General features: G+C 39.5%; 1 protein-coding gene across 1 annotated transcript in view; it reads left to right on the top strand.

The window, feature by feature from the left end:
* snx24 (sorting nexin 24) overlaps positions 1-20,740 on the top strand; it is a 73,878-nt gene that overhangs the window by 50,958 nt on the left and 2,180 nt on the right. Inside the window, 4 exon segments of the mRNA NM_001016125.3 lie at positions 13,500-13,594; positions 16,188-16,220; positions 17,623-17,687; positions 18,313-20,305. Coding sequence (NP_001016125.1) covers positions 13,500-13,594; positions 16,188-16,220; positions 17,623-17,687; positions 18,313-18,383 — 264 coding nt within the window. The 3' untranslated portion in view covers positions 18,384-20,305.

The raw sequence follows: 20,740 nt of genomic DNA, 5'->3' as shown, positions 1-20,740 counted from the left end.
TGAAAGGTAAGATATGTGACCAAGTTTCCAGTAGACAGATAAAGGAAGTACTATACTTCTTGCACTGCTTGTCAAGTTGTTGATCAGCAGCCACTGCTACTTACCGGCCCTGTTTGTAAAAATGCATAATGATTAAATACAAATTGTACAATTTTGGTATAAATGAGTTGTTATATTGGAAAAACCCAACACCCCCCCCCCCCCCCCCCAAAGTAGCCCCTGCCAAGGCCCTCGCTGCATGCCCAATCCCCTCCCCCTAACGTGCATACCTTTTTTACTTCTCTTCGGCGCATCGGGGGAGAGAGATCAGACAGTGGGGGAGCGTCTCTGGGATTGGCTCTGGGTCCGGGTTAGTGGCCCAATTCGGACCTGGGTCTGCGTACCCAGGAACTAAGAAAGCTACTGCCTCAGCTATTCAATTACTATCTCCCACTTATATTCTTGGGTAGACACAGAAAATGTATGACTCTCAATCTGGAACCCTAGTTATCTTCAGCCATCAGAAATGGTTATGCTCAGCCTGCTACTTTATGGGATGTTTCATTGTGTAGTATTCCATAGTCTGTGCAGCTCTAGAGATGGTTGAAATGCAGTTACCTTTTGAGTCACTTGGTTCAGGACTCCCTCATACTCTCCAAGCATTCCCTAGAACGGTTGCCACTGAAGTTCAGGCCACAGCTATTCAGGTCCTCTCCTATTCATATAAGACTCTTTCATTCAAACCACACCCTGGTTGCTAGGGTAATTTGGGCCCTAGCAACCAAATAGCTGCTGAAACTCTAAAGGGAGAGCTGCTGAGCAAAAACTGAAATAAAAAAACTAAATAAAAAATGAAGACCAATTGCAAATAGTCTCAGAATATTATTCTCTACATCATACTAAAAGTTAACTCAAAGGTGAACAGCCCATATATTAAATATGTAATGCCATTCTGCTTTTAAGATGAAAAAGCCACCCACTCATTTATTACTTCTTGAAATAAGCATGGTAATGCATCTAATCTTAAAGGGTTTTTATGATAGGGTTTACCGGGAAAACACAGAAACCAAAAATAGGACAGAAGCTACAAATGAAGGCCCTTCTATCAGGGAAGGCCCTTCTATCAACTTTATTATTAATATTATTATTAATAACATTTATTTATAAAGCGCCAACATATTCCGCAGCGCTGTACAATAAGTGGGTTTCATACATTGGACATACAGAGTAACATATAAAGCAATCAATAACCGATACAAGAGGTGAAGAGGACCCTGCCCAAAAGAGCTTACAATCTACAAGGAGAAAGGGTTGAGACACAAGGTGTGGGAATGGGCAAGATTAAAATTAAGCAATGTGAGAGAAGTGGCACAGGGTATTGCTTTTAGGTTATGTTAAACTAAATTAGGGTAAGCTTCTCTAAATAAATGTGTTTTCAAAGATCAGTGGCTTTTAAACAGGAATTGTTTAGCTAGGGTTCCCAGTATGTTTTAAAATAGGTAAGACTAGAATGCAAGGTAGCCCAGCATTGTCTGGGGACAATGTACAAATATATGCCTTTCATATAAATGTACATCTGTTATATTTACTTATCAGCGTACGAAGGTAGTGTTTTTGTAAATGCAGCCGTTTTGCTTTAATAGAAGATTTACAGTGCCTTGGCCCTGAACTTAGTGGACACATAAGAAAATCTAAGAAAGCGCTGATGATGAAATTGCAATCACAAATGTAAGTGAAGCTTAAGAGTGAGGATAATTGTGTTAAAACAATTATCAATTCAATAATGGGCTTTTTGTGGTCCAATGCAGTAGATTATTTTATGCTCCTATTCTCTGAGCAGGAAGAACCGGCCCAGACTGGCAGTAGATGAGCAGCTTTTACCAGGCAGATGAATGCCAGTGCCTAGGGTATTACTTAAGAGCTGTGTTTCTTGTTGTTAAACAGTAGGCAGTATTTTAGTGCAGATGGAAAGTTGAGTTGGAAATAAACCCCCTCCCTAGATCAGTATTTATTTGCATAATGGCCACATAGAAAATAATCATTTGGAATGAAAACCGAGGGATTCATAATTTTCTAAGAGTACCCCCTTGGCTTGCCCTACTGAACAGGCCGGCTATTGATTAGCTTTCACCCTGGCATCACAGCCACTCTTAGGATTCCATTTTTTTTTTTAGTTTTGCATATTTTATTGATCAATGGTGGTAAATGAGCATCAAGCGTGTAAGGAGACGATGAATTGTTTACTTGCATAAAAATAACCTTTCAATAAAGGAAGATGCATGGCTCACACTTTTGGTGCTGTTTTGCTGGCCGAAGCAGATGGCATTCAGCTGCTATTGATTTCCCAGCCCCCGTTGGAGAGCCACGCGCAAGTAGGCATGCTCAGCCCCTCCGCAAGAATCTCTTTTTGGGGAGGAGAGCTGGGCCCATGCCAAAGCACATTAAAAGAGAAATGTTAGATTAAGATGAGTTTGTCTCTGTCCGACTCATTTACATTCTCACTGACCTTTGACTATGATTCCCAAATGACAAATTTTATTTGTAAAGTGGCCTGCTTTCTTTAACCCTCCGCTTGCTCGGGCCATCTTGCATTGTTTAGAGAGGTCCTTTTAAACTGGTGCAGCCCAATAAGCATTAGGTGTGTGCTTTATTTGTGACAACAAATCTCTGTTGAAAACCCACAGACCTTCTTGTCTATTAATAAGCTCATTTATTATCAGCGTTTGCTTTGCAAGGAGAATTTTGGCTGCCTAGGAAGGGTTAAATAAAATTCACTAAAACTGCATTTGGCCTGGGTGTACATTGCTGGGTGTATATTCTTGGGGGTTTGTGCTGTTCTAACTTTTAAAGTATGACCTTCCACTGTGCTTGACTTACAGTAAAACAGTCCCTGTTATCCCATGGATTCCTACTATGTTATCCAGGCTTTGCAAACGAAAATTCCAGATAACCCTGTAAGCTAATCCTGGCAAGAATGATTAAATGGCATTTATAAAGGGATGTAGTCACAATGAAAGATATAGGGGGCTGTATGCATGGGCCATAAAAGCTGCCTGTGTAGGCCACCTTAACTTGCATAATCTAGCCCAGTGCTTTCCACCTTATTATATGTAGCTGGCCAGTTATATCCCATAAAGCATGCTGAAAGACTGGATTAAATTCAAATGACGAGTATTATTTATAGTATACTATCACTTAAACCAAATGGCATTTGACAATAGGTATTCTGTCATGATTTTTATGGTGTACTTTTTTTTTCTAAATTCCACTGTTTACATAGCCAATAATTCCACTAGAACCAACAAATGTATATTTTTATATTGCACATTAGAACTGCTTTCTCCTACTCCCATGTAACTGGAAGAGTCCCAAGCCAGACTTGAATTTCTTACTACTGATATCTACTGGAAGCTGCTATCTTGCTACCTTCCCATTGTTCTGCTGATCGGCTGCTGGAAGGGGGGGTGATATCACTCCAACTGAATTTTATTAGGGCACAGGTCACATGGCTGTGGCACCCTGGTAAATGAAGAATATGGCTAGCCCCATGTGAAATTTTAGAATTAAATATTAAAAAAAAAATCTGCTTGTGGTTTCAAAAAATAGATTTCAGTGCAGGATTCTGCTGGAGAAACTCTATTAACTGATGTGTTTTGAAAAAACAACATGTTTTCCCATCGCAGTATTTAACAAGGCAGGGTATAGTGTCTAGGCAACATACTATGTTGGACGCATGAAAGGAACAGTGTCACTTCCAGCAAATTTTCCTATGCCATCTGAACACACAGGTGCATCTGAACACACAGGCGCGCTCACGCTGTACTTTACACAGGCGCGCTCATGCAGGGTCTATACACCAGTATGGCTGCAAATGACTATAACTTTGTGCAAGTGTAATAAATGCAGTCTAAGCATTCATCTGCGATGGAATGTACCCAGGAGCCCTCAGGCATCTGATCTAGGGGTCTAATCCCAAGGTTTGATATTAGAACAAGACTCTGTTTCTTCCAAACAAGGAATGATAACTAATACCCTTTGACAATGACAAATATCCACCTCTGGGAGCAGTAAACTGTGGGGGGAGTTGGGGCAATGAGAGTTAAAATTCTAAGGTACAGAGTAAGCAAATCACCAGATATGTAATCAGTCAGTAGTAAGGCAGACAGAATTTTGGTGTGTTCTATAAACCATAAGTGACCCGTATTTAGATTCCCTGGGCTCTAAAGTCCTGCTGTCCATTCTCATATATAAACTAGGCAAGCACACAGTGCCACTATGCATTAATACGAACAAATTAACCCAGTATGTATCTGGCACGTTGGCTTCCCCTACCCCCATTTTATTTTGCAAACGTAGTTTCTGGCTATTTCTTTATGGCGGCCTAGAAAGCAGAAACAGTAACACCAAAATATATTAAATATGGTATTTCCTGCAAATTACGGGACCCATTTCCAACAGATCTCTTATAGCACCTGTCTCCATACATTTTATTTACCTATTGTGCCGTTACTGACAGCTTTTTTTTTTCTTTCTTTTTAATACTGTGCCAATACGTTGTCCATTCCTTCATAGGACTGGAACAAAAGGCTGGGAATTGGCACAATAGATGATAATCATTTGCAAGCAGGTGTAGATAAATGGTGAGAGAAGGTGTTTGGCTCATACTAAGATGAAAACTCTTCCAGAGGTCGGAAACATCACAATGATTTTATGAGTGAGAAATATAACTGTTAAAATAGACTGTTTATACTTATTATAGATACAAATGTGCTTCTGGCCTTGGCTACATTAAAGCAGGAGAAAAGTGCCCTGTATTTTAAGGCTCATTTTGTAGCCAACAGCTGCTTTGCACTGATTGGGATCTTTAAATGATCCCTGTGGTGTTTGAATGAGTAGGACTGAGAGAACCAGCAATTCATACCAGTTAGTCTCTATCAGAGACTAGCCCTGTTAACAGCATTCCAGGGGAAACTAAAGAAAGAGATCAATCATACTGAGAACTCTGTACAGAGCTCATTTAAAGTGAAAAGTGCATTGTAGAGGGCTATCCATTTAACGTTCGGGGGCTGTAGAGAAACTACTGTAATGGTGACAAATTGCTTCCATTTTAAAGGGTAGAAACAGATGCAAGAATCTAAAGTACGCACAGTGTCAAGACAACCTACTGCTCATGATCTCATTTTTTTCAAGATTTTACAAATCTTAGGAACATTTGATTTATAAAGACATTTTTGTTGTAAAACTTGCTTTGGATGACTGAGGTAGTCAGGCACTAATGTAGAAATTTGAAGGAAGTGGAAGAAGGGTAATAGTCTTTCATTGGAACAGCCAAGAACTGATATGTTGCCTTATTTGAGTCTACTATTAACCTTCACAGATCTTTAAGGGTATACGTGACTCTATGGGGTGGGGGTATTTACTAAAATATTGGGGGTTTTTTGCACTAAACGTTTTTTTTTTCATTATTTTTCATAATTTATTATGCGTCAAAACCACTAAAAATGCAACTGTAAAAATATGCTGACTAAAAGCTATCAAGGTCATGTAGAAGTCAATGGGAGCAGTCCTAGACAAATTTAACAATCTTTTTGAAGATTCTTCCGAAAACATAAATGCCACAAAAAATGAGTGGGTTTCGTGTTCATTACGTTTTTGTTCTGCATTTGAATTTGTTCAAGCTTTTTCAAGTCATTTATGGCTTATTTGTGGTTTCAAAAACTTCTAAAAACACCAATCAGTTACTTGGTATTCAATAGAGATGTAGCGAACTGTTCGCCGGCAAACTAATTCGCGCGAACATCGGGTGTTCGCAAGTCCGCAAATTCACGAACTTTTGGCGATGTTCGCCATTTTGGGTTTGCCGCGTTTTTTTGGCTTTTTTTTGGCGTTATTTTTTGGCGTTTTTTTTTTTTGGCATTTTTTTTACAAAGTATTTTTCAGAGAAGTTTTTGCCCTTGATCCCCCTCCTGCATGCCCCTGTCCAGGTCGTGGCACCCTTTAAACAAATTTAAAATCAGTTTTCTGGCCAGAAATGGCTTTTCTAGGTTTTAAAGTTCGCCTTCCCATTGAAGTCTATGGGGTTCGCAAAGTTCGCGAATATTCGCGAGTTTTGCCGAAAGTCCGCGAACGGGTCCGCGAACATTTTTGGCGATGTTCGCTACATCCCTAGTATTCAAAAGAAAATCTTTTTTTTTTTTTTTTTTAATTAGGTGCTTAAGGTATTAGGCTGATGCCACATGCGGCGTAGGGCTGAATTTTCGGCAAGCGTTTTTCCGCTTGCCGAAAATTTCAGCCCTACGCCTCGTGTGGCATCAGCCTTATGGGCAACTGTTTGTCCTCTTTCCTTGAGATTTTTATTTTATCTGATGTGTTGTATTTTAAATGTTTCTCAAAATCCATAAGAACCCTCCTCAGACTGCCAACCAAGTGATGGTTGCTATTGGTGGTTCAGCTAAGTGTAAGGGACTGGAGCATAGATCAGTATGTGTATTTTCATTATCTTTTGAGTGAAGCTAAGTTGAGGCTTTATAGAAATATATTTTATTGGTTTCCCCAATGGATTAATAAAAAGAATAATTAGTATGATTTTAGGCATCCTTTTTAAACCTATGTTTTTGTAACTTTTATCAAACTTAGATTGAATATATTATGGTGACCATTCCTCGGGGTTCTCTTACTTGAAGATTTGTAATAAGCTGTTTCTGATCATCAGATCCAACAGAGCACATTTTCTGGTGGGAACTTCTGCACCTGAATTATAAAAATGCTCACATGGCAAATATAAAAGCTATCCTACCCTTGTTGTGGCAGTTCCATTACACTAGTCAATATCAAGGTAATTAAATGTCCCCATGATTAAGGCTTAACCCAATTTCACAGCCTTTTCAAACTGTAATAGGAGCAGAGACCAGGCACGGACTGGGATTGGAAATAGGCCCTGGAATTTCAAGTACATAAAGCCCAGACAGCCTCCTACCAGCCCTAAAATAGTGACTGTCTATGGCATTTTACAGCAGCCAATCTGGCATTTGCCAGAATCCACACATTGCCATTCCAGGCCTGGCTGAGACTTTTGCCCTTCATTATTAGATGTGGTCAGCAACAAACTCCTACAGTTAACTTGCTGCTTTTATACACCCCAGGTTAAGAACTTCTTATAGGTCAACTGATATATCCTTCTTTATACTCCGCTTTAAACCATGTTTAACAATCAGATTTGTACCCAGATAATAATCTCTGTGCCACTTATATGCAGGATATAAAAACAGTATGGGACCTTGTTATTCAGAATGCTCGGGACCTGTAGTTTTCTGGCTAAAGGATCGTTCTGTAATTTGGATCACCATACTTTGTTTACTAAAGAATTATTAAAACATTAAACCCAATAGGGATATTGTGCCTCCAATATGGATTAATTCAGTACAAGGTACTGTTTTATTATTACAGAGAGCTATACCCATTTCTATAGCTATGTTGTCCTCCAGGTTAATGCTACAACATGTTTATATACTCCCTTTCTGGAACACCAAGCTTCATTTCTCACAGGAAAAATTTGAAATTAGAGCTCACCACAGAAAGACTCAGCCACTTTCTGTTCATTCCTATGGGATTTTTAAAAGCGTTTCAAAAACAGTGTTGCAAGGAGGGTATAGATACATAATTATTGCAAATTAGGGGCGCTGAATTATATTTTGGAGGGTTTTTTTTTTATACTTTGACTTGAAATTTGATTTTAAAATATACCCATTATAGAGTTTACCACTTCTGGTAATAATACTTTTTTTTTTTTTTCCATCCAGAGATGGGTAGCGGCAGTTGAGGCTTTTTACTTACTAATAAAATGTAATGTTCTTAGTACAGTAAACCATTTTGTTAAAAAGAAACACAGGTGTGACCCTTTCCACCCGAAGAAGAGCGCGTTTAAACATCCACAGAATTCCACGGGGAACTACTGTCTCAGTGCAGGTGGAATTAATGTTTTTATATATCTTTCTATGGCAGAGGTGACTTCCAAACTAGAGCTTCAGAGCAGATATAGACCGCATTCTTGCCCTCTTACTTACAACGTGCTCACTCCTTGCAAGATACACTTCACAAATGACTTGCGGAGCACTAAGTGGAAGGAAATGTTTCATTTTGATCACGTTATATCTTGCTCTGTTCAAAGCTTGCTTGGAAATCTCAAAAGGTTAGCCAAGTAGTCTTGTTGAAGTTTTCAGTATGAAGCTCTGTTCCAGTTATAATTGGCTGATGAGTAGGCTTGGCCCTAACTAGAATGCCATTGTTCGATTTCCCACAATCCCTTCTGAAGATGTGTCACAGTTTCTGCTTGCTGTGGTGACAATTTTCTTCAAAGCAAACTCAAGGGAAATCATTACGCTCTTTACACGTCTTTCTTTGCAGTACAGCATGATCCTGTGATATTTTAACACTATTTTCCACTGCGTGATGGCAGCTAGCTAAGGTTAAAGCAGAACAAGTCCCTCTGTTATTATGTGACTGTATTTTAGCCACTGAAGAAGAAGAAATAACTGACAATTAAGTACTAGGGTTGTCAAAGCTGTAACGTGCAGCCAATCAATGATGCCCATTGGGAACACAGTTTTGTGACAATGATAAGGTAGAACAGGATTAGGAGAACTCTGGATTTTTAATAACCACTGCTACATTGGTTTATGTTCATACTGAATACACATAATGTGCACTGTCTCTGGAAACTTTGTTTATAAGAGTTGCACAATATTTATAATTTAACTCATTGTACTTTTTATGGTTATTATTCTCTTCCTGCTTTATAATATTCAGTTACAAAAAGCAGCAATGTAAATTAACAATGGACCTATCTATCTATCTATCTATCTATCTATCTATCTATCACTACATTGAAATAGACCTTTGCATGTACTTCTAATGGGAAAATATGCCCCAGTGCCAGAAAAATGTCACACACCTGAATAAAAGACTGCTGCACTCCTGGAATGTGTATTAAATATACTTTTATTTCATATCATATATTTTAAGTGTGAGGACTCAGCCAAAGACACATCCAGAAGGCCCCTATAATAAATAAATTATATATAATATATTATATATAGAAAAGTAACAAGTATACAAATGGCCAGCTATTGGCTATTAACAAAAATGAGCTTCTGTTCAAAGTCAAATAGCCACTTTTTATTGGTTTATTTTGGTCATTTAAAATATGTTTCTCAGAAACTAGAAATAGCCACCTTGTAGCAAGCATTGGGCTGATATAAAAGAAATTAAACCTATTTTACATCTATCGTAACATTGTCTTTGGGCGCCATTTATAATTTTGCCTCAAAGGAAAAGGAAAGCTAAAAAATCACTGGTTGTTGCCAAATGTTAGGCACCCCCAGTGATTGTAATCGCTTTCATTATACCCCGGGCTGGGGCGTTTTTTTCCTAACAGGAGCATCAGCCCGATGTGAATGGTAAGAGATTACAATCACTGGGGGTGCCTAACATTTGGCTAGGTAGGTAGCTGTGAGGGGGCGATCCTTTTACTTTTCTATCTTCGGGATCCTGGGGCCGACGCATGCGCAGTAGAGTGAAAGAGACGGCTTTTTTTCTAGAGTTCGGCTTTTCACTCTACTGCGCATGCACGAGCAGCACGAAGGAAGAGGGTCACTGGCTCACAGCTACCCCAGACTGTTGCAGTTTTAAAGTACAGCACTAGCCCGGGGTAAACGGTAAGCAATTACAATCACTGGGGGGGGGAGTTTTATCTTTCCTTCTCCTTTAAAAGTATTTGCCTCATGCTTTTACATTACCTATGTGATCTCCCAAATACTTACAAAAGCAGCCCTACCAGTGAAAAGCAACACGACTTATCGGTAACTTTTAATGTACATTAATATTTGGAAGAGTAGTTTTTAGTGTCAGTATCACTTTCAGTAAAAGGCTCTCCTACGGCAGTGACTGTGGTGCAAGAATGCAACATTTTTTTGTGGATATTCAAGCATGTAAATTACCCAAACAACTACAGAAACTGACATTTGAACTGCTAGATATTGTTGCAATTGCTGTCCTTTGTATAGGGCCGCGGGTGGATAGTGTGTTTACCTACTTGCCTGTGTAGTATGTGGATTAATACTATAGTTTCCTAGGGGTTCCTTACCAGACTTTGTTTTTTTGTAAGAATTGAGTTTGTCACAGTGTTGCTATCCTTACCTTAATCCTCTTTCAGTATTGCCATTTGATGTCCTTAATCCCCATTTCAGGCAAGAATAATAATAATGGCATAATTAAAAATAGTCCTTACAGCCCCCAATTTTTACTTTAAAGGAATACTGTCATGGGAAATATGCTTTTTTTCAAAATACATCTTGTCCAGCAGAATCCTGCATTGAAATACGTTTTTTAAAAGTGCAAACAGATTTTGTTTATATATAATTTTGAAATTTCAAATGGAGCTAGCCATAGTTTTCATTTCCCAGGGTGCCACAACCATGTGACTTGTGCTCTGATAAACTTCAGTCACACTTTACTGCTGCGCTGCAAGTGATATAACCCCCCTCCCTTTCCCCCCAGCAACTGATCAGCAGACCGGTGGGAAGGTACCTGACACCTGTATTGTTGAAAGTGCTCCCAGCTCTTATTCCAAGTCTGGTTCATGACTCCTCCAGTTACATGGAGTAGGATAAACAATAGGTTATCTAAAAGCAGTTCTAGTAGTGTTGGCTCCTTCTGAAAGCTCAGACTTAGACACAATGAACTGCGATGACGCCTACACATTTATATTACAACTAAAAATATATATATTTATTTGTTAAAAAATACAATTTTATATGGTAGAATGAATTATTTGCAATGTGAACAGTGTAATATAGTAATAAAAACTCCACCATAAAAATCACAATGGAATCCCTTTAATATAATTTATGAAACTCTACATAGGTATCATTGTAGCTCCCAAAAGTTAGGTGTTGCCAGTTGTTCATGTGAAATTGCCACACTTTGGTGTCCTCTGTAGACTATGGTTTCTAAATTGTAAAATATATACTGGGTAAAGTATGTTGCTTGTCTTGGAGGGTCAGTTTGCATCTCGGATAAATTAAACACCCACTCACCAGATTAAGACAAATGAATTGGGCCAAGGTAGAGAGCTCTCAGTAGACAGTAAGTAGTAGTCTTAGGAGGTACGTAAAGGGGGCTATTGTAGTTTCCTCTCTTTATTTCCAAGTTGTAGTTCTATCATGAAAATATGCAGCAAAAGCACATAAGGTAGATGTCTGATAACTTATGAGAAGTATCGGGGAATAGCTGCAAATAACTTGACATTAGATTTGTGGCCTGTCCTTTGTCATTATCAAATATACTATAGATGGGGCCAGTGCATCGTAAGCTGATCTGTCAAGTTAAACAAACAATTCACATTGTTAACATTTCCTAAATCTTGCATTAATAAAACCAGAGTGAGTCGCTGAACCCACAAGAGATTTCCTCTCTCTCAGCACAATGATGGATTGGATTCCTTCAAGGCTGAGTAATGAAATAGCCTGGCCATTGAATCTAAACGCTTTGTTTTCTTTTTGCTTTTACCTAAATAAAAACGTCAGATAAAAGTTTATTATGACGAGAAAATCAGTGATACAGAGGGCTTAAAATGACATTCACCTGGGGATTCCTATTAATCTTTATAAATCAAAGTGTTTATGCAGTCATTTGGGAAGTTGTGAGTTATTGTTTCTGCTAATCTATGATTAAATGTGTTGGTTTACATGAGACTCTGAAAGTAAAAGGCTTCGTCTCCCATTAATATATAGAGCAATGCAAGTGTTGCGGTGGGGAAAAAAACATGGTTGTCAGGCTGTTTTGAATCAAGTATAAAATACTTAAGGTCCTTCAACTGAATGGGGAGAAAAAAATTGATTGGTTTGTCAGATGCAGAGAATCATCTCAGATTTTTCTCCAGCTAAAGAAAACAAAGGTAGTAGAGTTTGGGGTTCAAATGTTATACCTTCAACATGCCTCCCAGCTGTCCTGATTTTCACGGGAAAGTCCCTCTTTTGACAGCTTAACCCGCAGTCCCGGATTCTTACTGAAAAGTCCCTCATTTTCCTTTAATCTCCTGCGCTGAAGCTAAAAAAGATACAAATTTAATTAAAAAGTAGCAGAGAGCCCAGAAATCTTAACAAGCTTCACCTGCACTTAGATACATTGTTTCTCATATTTGGCAGAGAGCCCAGAAAGGTAAAAAGCCCCCCCTGCACTGAGATACAATTGTAACTAATAAACTAAACAGGTCACAACAATGGGTGTGGTCATAATTATGCCGCAGCATTTATTTTTGTCCCTCTTTCCATTTTCAAAATGTTGCGAGGTATGATATAACTCCAGTATAATAAGGCAATCTCACTAATCCTGTAGGCAAAAAAGAAGCCCAGAAGACCAAATGCTTAATGGACACGTAAACCCTGCATTTTCCTACCATGTAAATAAGTTGGGCACATCTCGCTCCCCCCAAACCACACAATTTGTACTGTATATATCCCCTCTGTTCGCCAGCACCATCACATTTTCCTTAAACAAATAGCAACTTTTGCTGCCATTTTCCCTCTGACACACCATCAGTTACATTTACATTCGCAAACAGCATCTGTGTACTGTAAAGTGCAGTGCAATCAAGAATGCAGGCTTACACAGGCAGAACTTACTTTGATAAAAGTGTTCTTTAATTGAGCACTATAATGATTGTAATGATTAAGCTGAGCTCAGGAAAAGGGGGTTAGAAGAAAAAAATAGGAGCAGACAGCTAGAGTTTCTATGGAACCAGCAGTGCCATCTCTTTATTGTCTGCTAGACTGGAGGGTGTTTATTAACCTGAGATGAAAAGAACTGAGCATGCCCAGAAGCCAACAGCCAAAGTACCCTCTTGGGAGGGCGCCAAGCGGATAAGAAGAGGAGAAGGAAATCTAAGTAATTAAAGGAAGAGTAACACCAAAAAATTAAAATGTATCAAAGTAATTATAATATAATGTACTGTTGCCCTGCTCTAGTATAATCCCACATAGGCAGGTGCACACCGGGAACGTTTACAGAAAGATTGCTTTTATTATTCCATAATATATACATATGTACATGCAGATTTCTTGTACCAGTTGTTTCCTGCAAGAGGTATGAGAACATCCATTTGAGATGGAAGGAAAATGGGTTTTACCAGTAGAACAAAAGAAGAGTGATTTAACCATAAAGATATACATGTTGTGGCAATCTCTGCAAGGAGAGGTTGCGTTTAGTAATAAATTGGTTTAGGTTTAAAATTGATTTGGGAATTTGTTGGCCATTTTTAGAGCACAGCATCGTTTAACAGATACACAATGCTAAAAAATATTTACAGTTCTATAGTATGAGTATATATAAAAATATATTTATGTTATCAAATGATCATTATACAAATGTCTGCTCACTGGTGTGATGACAGTTACTTAATAATGCATGTTCTCTTTGGGATACAATTATAATGATTTGATTTTTCTAAATTTTGTGTTTTTCAGGCTGTCATTTTTGAAAATGAAGAACTTCCAAAGATATTTTTGGATTTCTTGAATGTTCGACATTTGCCATCACTGCCTAAAGCGGAGAGTTGTGGGTAAGATCCTTAATGGTTTAACTCAGTGCTGTCCAACTTCTGCGGTGCCGAGGGCCGGAATTTCTCTAGCATACATGGTGGAGGGCCACTAATGGAAGCCAGTTTTGACCACTCCCCTTTTTGAAACCACACCCACTTGAAACCACACCTATTTTATCACAATGGTGGTAGCACAGCAAAATCCCAAATGCTTGGTCCTTACTGTGGGGATATCAACCATCATTCATATGTGAAAGAATTATGTCATATTAAGATATACCCTTAAATTCCATATGCCTCCTCCTCCCCTGTGGATAGCACAGCAACCCCCAGTACACCTAAGTACACCTTAGGGACCATTTAATGGCTATTTCCAACTGCTAACTCCCACAACAAACCTCTGACAGGTTGCTGCCTGTGTGTGCCATACTCTACGTGCCCTTAGCTGCCTGTGTGTGCCATGCTCTACCTGCTCTACCCTTCCTGTGTGTGCCATACCCTCCCTGCCCTATGCTGGCTGTGTGCCATACTCTGCCTGACCTTAGCTGCCTGTGTGTGCCATGCTCTGCCTACCCTATGCTCCCTGTGTGTGCCACACAGGCAGCATATTCCAGGCAGTACCTACATAGGTACCTACAGTACCTATGTCTGGGGTGTGAACAGGGGAACAATGGGGGTGATTACAGCCTGAGTCTGAGGTGTGAACACTGCAGGGGGTGAACAATGCAGGTATTAAAAGGTGTGAACAACACAGGGGATTACATATTTAAACAATACAGAGGGATTACAGCCTGAATCTGAGGTGAGAACCATGCAGGGGGGCAGTTAATCTCAGTACTGATACCATTTAAAGCTTACACAAAGATAAGCCATCAAAGCAGCCAGACAGGTGGGGGGCCACACAGAGGGGGGTCGCGGGCCGCCAGTTGGACAGCACTGATTTAACTCATTGATGCACGTTTTAAAAGGGCCAACAAGAGCCACGGGCAGTTTAAGGGCTCTGGCACACGGGGAGATTAGTCGCCTTCGGCAAAACTCCCTGTTCGCGGGCGACTAATCTCCCCGAGTTGCCTTCCCCTGCCATCCCATCGGCGACAATGTAAGTCGCCGGTGGGATGGCAGACGCGGCGGGGCGATTTGCGTAAAATCGCGCCGCCGCGTGTGCCATCCCGCCGGCGACTTACATGTAAAGTGTAAGAGGCTCTTCTCACAAAGGTGATGGTGTCAGTATCTCTTTAAAGTATCTCTTAGGCCTCATTAGTGTTATTCTCTGACTCCAACTGGCCTAAGAAAAAATGGCATGTAACTATAGCACAGCTAGACAAGAAACCAAGGGCACTTTCTAAAATGCTAAAATGAATGAATTTGCTTGATACTTGATAACTATCCAGCTGTCCTGATCTACATCTAGTATAATTAAATTTAAAGCAACTGGACTTGTTTGGTAATCATTGAAGACGTTTCACTACTCATCCGAACAGCGGATCAGCACTACTCTGTCCTGATCTACCTTCTCTATCACGGATTCTGGTGGTATTATACTATTCAGGGAGAATTACACAGTTGGCTACATGGCCTGATGACGTCTATTTATTTATATTTCAATTAGTTTTCCACAGTTTCATGTGATGGTAGTAAATCTGTATTATTCTTAAAGGAAAACTAAACCCTAGAATAAATATGGCTATAAATGCCATATTATATATACTGTACTTACTGCACCAGCCAAAAGCTTCAGCATCTCAACAGCAGCAATGATCCAGGACTTCAAACTTGTCATAGGAGCTCCCCATCTTGGAAAGTGTCTGCAGCACTTACATGCTCAGTGTGCTCTGAGCAGCTGTAAAGAATCTGATTTTAGGGGTCTTCTCAAATTATCAAGGAGAAAATAAGGTTGCCCTGAAATATAAGCTGATGCTACAGGGCATATTAAGTTCTGATGCTAATTGCACTGGTTTCAAAGCTGCCATGTAGTAACTATCTGTGTAAATTACTAATCAGCCTTATACTGTGACATTTATATTCTGTATTATACAATACAGGTATAGGACCTGTTATCCAGAATGCTTGGGACCCAGGGCATTCCAGATAAGGCATCTTTCTGTAATTTTGATTAAGTCTACTAAAAAATAATTGAAACATCATTAGTAGGATTGTTTTGCCTCCAATAAGGATTAATTATATATTAGTTTGGATCAGGTACAAGCTACTGTTTTAATATTTTCTTATAATGGAGTCTATGGGAAATGGCCTTTCCGTAATTCAAAACTTTCTGGATAACAGGTTTCCGGATAACGGATCCCATACCTGTATATTGTGAGTCTCCCTAAGCTCAGTAAGTGGCAGCACAGAGCATGTGCAGTGAATCAGCAGAAAAGAAGATGGGGAGCTACTGGGGCATCTTTGGAGGCACAGATCTCTTCTGTTAGAGGGCTGGGGTTGCCAGAACCCCAAAACATAAAATACATTCACCATTTCTGCCCTACTTCTTTAGTTAGGCTTTAGTTCTCCTTGCTGTTACAGATAAATTACAGTATATGGATTTCACCTGTTTATCAGTCTTGATATTTCTGTGTATATGAATTAATTTAATAAGTAAATCACTGTATTTCAGCTCCATCGATGACTTAGAATCAGATGAACCCAGGTGGGTGTTGAATTTTTTCTGAGATCATACGTAAAAATCCAAAGTAAACACCAGTGCTGACCACTTAGTTTGTCAGGGTAGCATTTGCTTTATGAATTTACAATTATTTGCACATTTCTGTCAATATCTTATACAAGCGCAGGGCTGTTAGGTGCCCCACTACATACTATTGTTTCATTTAGAAGCTGACGATACGCTTGCTCCTGCTATTGGTCACTTTAAAAAACCAGGAAACGTTCCCAAGTTTACAGAGAATTGTTGTTTCCCATGTTTGTATTTACATTTGTGTTCACTGAAAATGACAAAAAAAAAATCTGGGGTGCTAACATTTCCATCTCAGTTTAAATGCCAAGGGAGCTCCTCTGCTCCCTGTGATAAATATATCCCTTTATCAGAGGTTCCCTTGCAATCTATGGGGAAAGCAGTAGAGGGGGTTATCCTTAAGGCTGGCTGTGATGATATTTGGGGTAAATTCCTAATTGCTCTGCTAGATAATCTTTGAATTCCAGGCTGAAGGCTAATTGAGATGAGATTTAGGGTAGGTACAATTTTCTAGATATTCTTGGGGATAAAGCAGACTGATAAAATGGACCGGATAACACAATATTTAACACCCTCTTGCTCATGTGTGCTTAACATGACCTGACTTATTATCCTAAATACTTGGGATCTGGGGTTTTATAGATAAGGGGTATTTTCTGTAATTTGTATCTCCATATCTTAAAGCTGGCCATACACGCAGAGATCGAAAATCGTCACGTGTGTGGCCAGCTTAAGTCTCCTAAGAAGTCATTTAAACATTAAATAAACCCAATAGGATTGTTTTGCCCCAATTAATTAATCTTAGTTGGGATTAAGTACAAGGTACTGTTTATTATTGCAGAGAAAAAAATTAGAATCATTTGCACATAATGGAGTCTATGAGAAATGACCTTCCTGTAATCCATGACTTTCTGGATAACGGGTTTCTGGATAATGGATCCTGTACTTTAGCTGGGGTATATAGAGGGTAGATAAACATGGCTTAATCGTTCGCTGCATATTTGTATGTATGAGTTACATATATGAGCTTCCTATGTGTTTAGACCCCAGTGTACCAGACGTTATGTACATGCCTTTGGGCCAGGTTATAATAGGATGATTTGTGGGACCACTGAGCAGCCTGTGAGCTCCCACTTGGAATCCGATTGCTTGAGTTAAAGCGAGTGCTACTGGCAGACACAGCAGTAGGCACATATTCCTATTTGGGAAACAGACTTTTCTTCCTCAGTGAAACATTGATAGGCGAGTAATGTGGATTTTTCTGAGCTGCAGCCACAGCTCATCACCGTGTTGAAACTAGTTTGTTGGATTTTCTCTTTACCATTTCTGCTGCTGACACTTGTGTTTTTGACCTTTCCAGCAAACTGTCCCACCAGCCTGTGCTGCTTTTCCTAAGGGATCCATACATCTTGCCTGCAGCCAACGGTAATCAAACCTGTCATCTGTTAACCGCTGTTTACTGATCTGACCCTGCACCACAAACCACAGCAATGTTATTGCTGGCCTTTCAGACTTTAGAATACTATATTATCAGCCTGCTGCCATATATCTTCAACTAAGTTCATACTTTTATGTCAGCGTGTGTTTTTTTTTCTGTAGTGAGTGATAAATCTTTTTGGCATCTCTACTTTAATGCAGACGTAGAACATCTTAATAACAATACAAGGCTAGCAAACAGTTTTGTGTTCTTTTTAGTCCTGCAGCGGGGTGGGAGACCAGTGGCCTGGCTGTGAATATATCTGTGGGACCCTTTACCCAACACAGACAGGGACAAGTCCTCTGCACTCACCCTTTGTCAATAAATATATATAGGACATTAAAACATTTTGTGAATTATCTTACTAAGAAATTCCCTTCCCTTTTAATGAAACAGGGATTGTTTGTCCATATATTGCAATAGCTGGTCTTAATGTCCTGTATATGGGTGAGTGCAGAGGACCTATTGTCACAGCCTCATTGCAAATGGGTTCTATAAATATTTGTTTCCATGGAGCACTTTATTCCATTTGTTTATGCCTATTAAATAGATTTCTTCCCCCCCCCATGCCAGATAACGCAGCAAACGTGGTGATAGAAGGCGTTCTTCATGGATTGTTTTACCCTCACCTTCAGACCAGCTAGAGACTGAACTTCTCTGAAGGCTGAAGCTCTCATGGGAAGTAACTGTGTTTCTGTGTTGTTATTGTTAACGGGAAACAATGAAATCTGTTCCAGTGATGATTCTACCTATGGAAACAAAGGGAAACATCAACTGACTACTGTGCAGTCTCAGCTTTAAGAAGCTTTAGATATCCAGTTATAACATTGTGCCAATATGTATTATATATGTAGGTTCATTCGCCTTAACTGTAAGTCATAGGAATCATTTAAGCATTTGCTTCACTTAGGTACAGAAATATCTCCAGGTGAATGATTACCAGCCCCACTGATCATGATACCAGGAATAAGAAACCTTTATGGGATGCCACACCTATGTATTTTCCAGTTCTCTTCACCAGCTGGAATGTGGGTTACCTGCTCATGCCATGAAGCTTTCCAGCCACTTGAACTGGGCAGTAAGGCTGTTGTGACCTAGAGCCTCTATAGTGGAAGCATTTCGGGTGCTAGGATTGGCAGAACCCTGAGTTTTTCAGTCGTACTGCCCTTCTCTAGAGTGGTACTTTATAGTGATGCAGACATTTTCTTCATATTAATAGAAAAGTGAAAGTATGAGTTTAATAGAATGCCTACTTGTTTAATAAATTAGAACCTTGTTAACCCTTTTGTATGTACCTGTGCCAGCAAGGCCAGCCTTAAAGAGATACTGACACCAAAAATGAAACTTTTTTTAAATATCTATCATAACATTTTATTTGAATGCTGTTTATAATTTTGCCTTAGATGCATTTGCCCAATGCTTTTAAATTACCTATCTGATCCCCCATGTTTCTCTATGGGGGGCTGCCATTTTTGTGCAGCAGTAGGCTATTAGCATTAGAAGCTATAACTGACAGGCTGAGAAGGGACAGTCAGGTTGGCAAAACAGTCAGGTTTAGGAACAATTACTTACAAAAGCAGCCCAATCAGTGAAAATCGATCAGCATGACCTGTAGGTAACATTTTATATACATTAATATTTTCACCTTCAGACAATAATCTGAATTTGAACTGCCCCTGTGGAAAAAAAAAACATTTTTGTGAATCATCTTTATTTAAAATGTGTAGTTACAGACAAGGATCAGTGCTGCTAAAGCTCTTGTCAAGCTCTCTCTTCTCTTAGTAGGGGATTTCCCAGAGGAGAACTTTGCAGGTTGTCAAAAAAAAAAAGTTGACACTGAACTGGTTACTGTGCTTGCCTTCCCCCTCCTGCTTCATTTGCAAATCTGTGATACCATTGGCTGGCAAGATTCAGGGCTCCTTAAGATTTAGGGAAGGCATGCACAGTAACCAGTTCAGTGTCGGCAATCCTTGCAGAAGAGAGAGCAGAGCAGAAAGCCTGTCAGCCGCACTCATCCTGGTCTGTAAACTTGAAAACTACACTTATTAAATAAAAAAGTTGATTTAGAAAAAATGTTTTTTCTCACTTGGGATGTTCAAATTCAGACTATTGTCTGATGGTGAACATCCCCTTTAAGGTAAATGATGCCCTGAACAAAATAGTGCAGTGGTCACTCATCCGTAATTCTAAAAGTATTGAACAAGTTCTGCTTGCAAGCTCCTCCGATGTCTTCGCTTTCAGTGCATTATTAAAAATGTCAGTTGTACTGCAATGTGTGTGTTTATTTAGGTAATAATGTAACCCCTATTGTATAACATAAGAATATAAGTCATTGAGGATTTCCATGACTATATAAAGGCATGGGGCTGAAGGCCAAGTCATGGGACTCCAAGGTGGTGTCTAATATCCTCATATTTTACAACAGGGGGTATATTATTTATTATAATACACAAGTGTCTGTGAGTCATTGACAACGTACATAACTAATCACCAGTTGACACACTAATGACATCACTAAGCACTGTTTAAAAGGCTGTAATACACCAGAACCATGAATATCCTGTAAATCAGTGCTGTCCAACTGGCGGCCCGCGGGCCGCATGCGGCCCGCGACCCCCCTCTGTGTGGCCCCCCACCTGTCTGGCTGCTTTGATGGCTTACTCTTGTGTAAGCTTTAAATGGTATCAGTACTGTGATTAACTGCCCCCCCTGCATGGTTCTCACCTCAGATTCAGGCTGTAATCAGGCTGTATTGTTTAAATATGTAATCCCCTGTGTTGTTCACACCTTTTAATCTATGCATTGTTTACCCCCTGCAGTGTTCACACCTCAGACTCAGGCTGTAATCACCCCCATTGTTCACTTCTTCACACCTCAGGAGCAGTAGAAACCCACAAATAATCCCTGCACACTACAAAAAGAACATATACTGAGGTGGTACTGCAATTAAAAAGTTTAATATATAGTTTTTGTGCAGACTGTGCAGACTGTAGGAGCAGTG

Source organism: Xenopus tropicalis, chromosome 1, assembly GCF_000004195.4.
Source record: "Xenopus tropicalis strain Nigerian chromosome 1, UCB_Xtro_10.0, whole genome shotgun sequence".
NCBI lineage: Eukaryota > Metazoa > Chordata > Amphibia > Anura > Pipidae > Xenopus > Xenopus tropicalis.
This window is presented reverse-complemented; position numbering and strand designations above follow the sequence as displayed.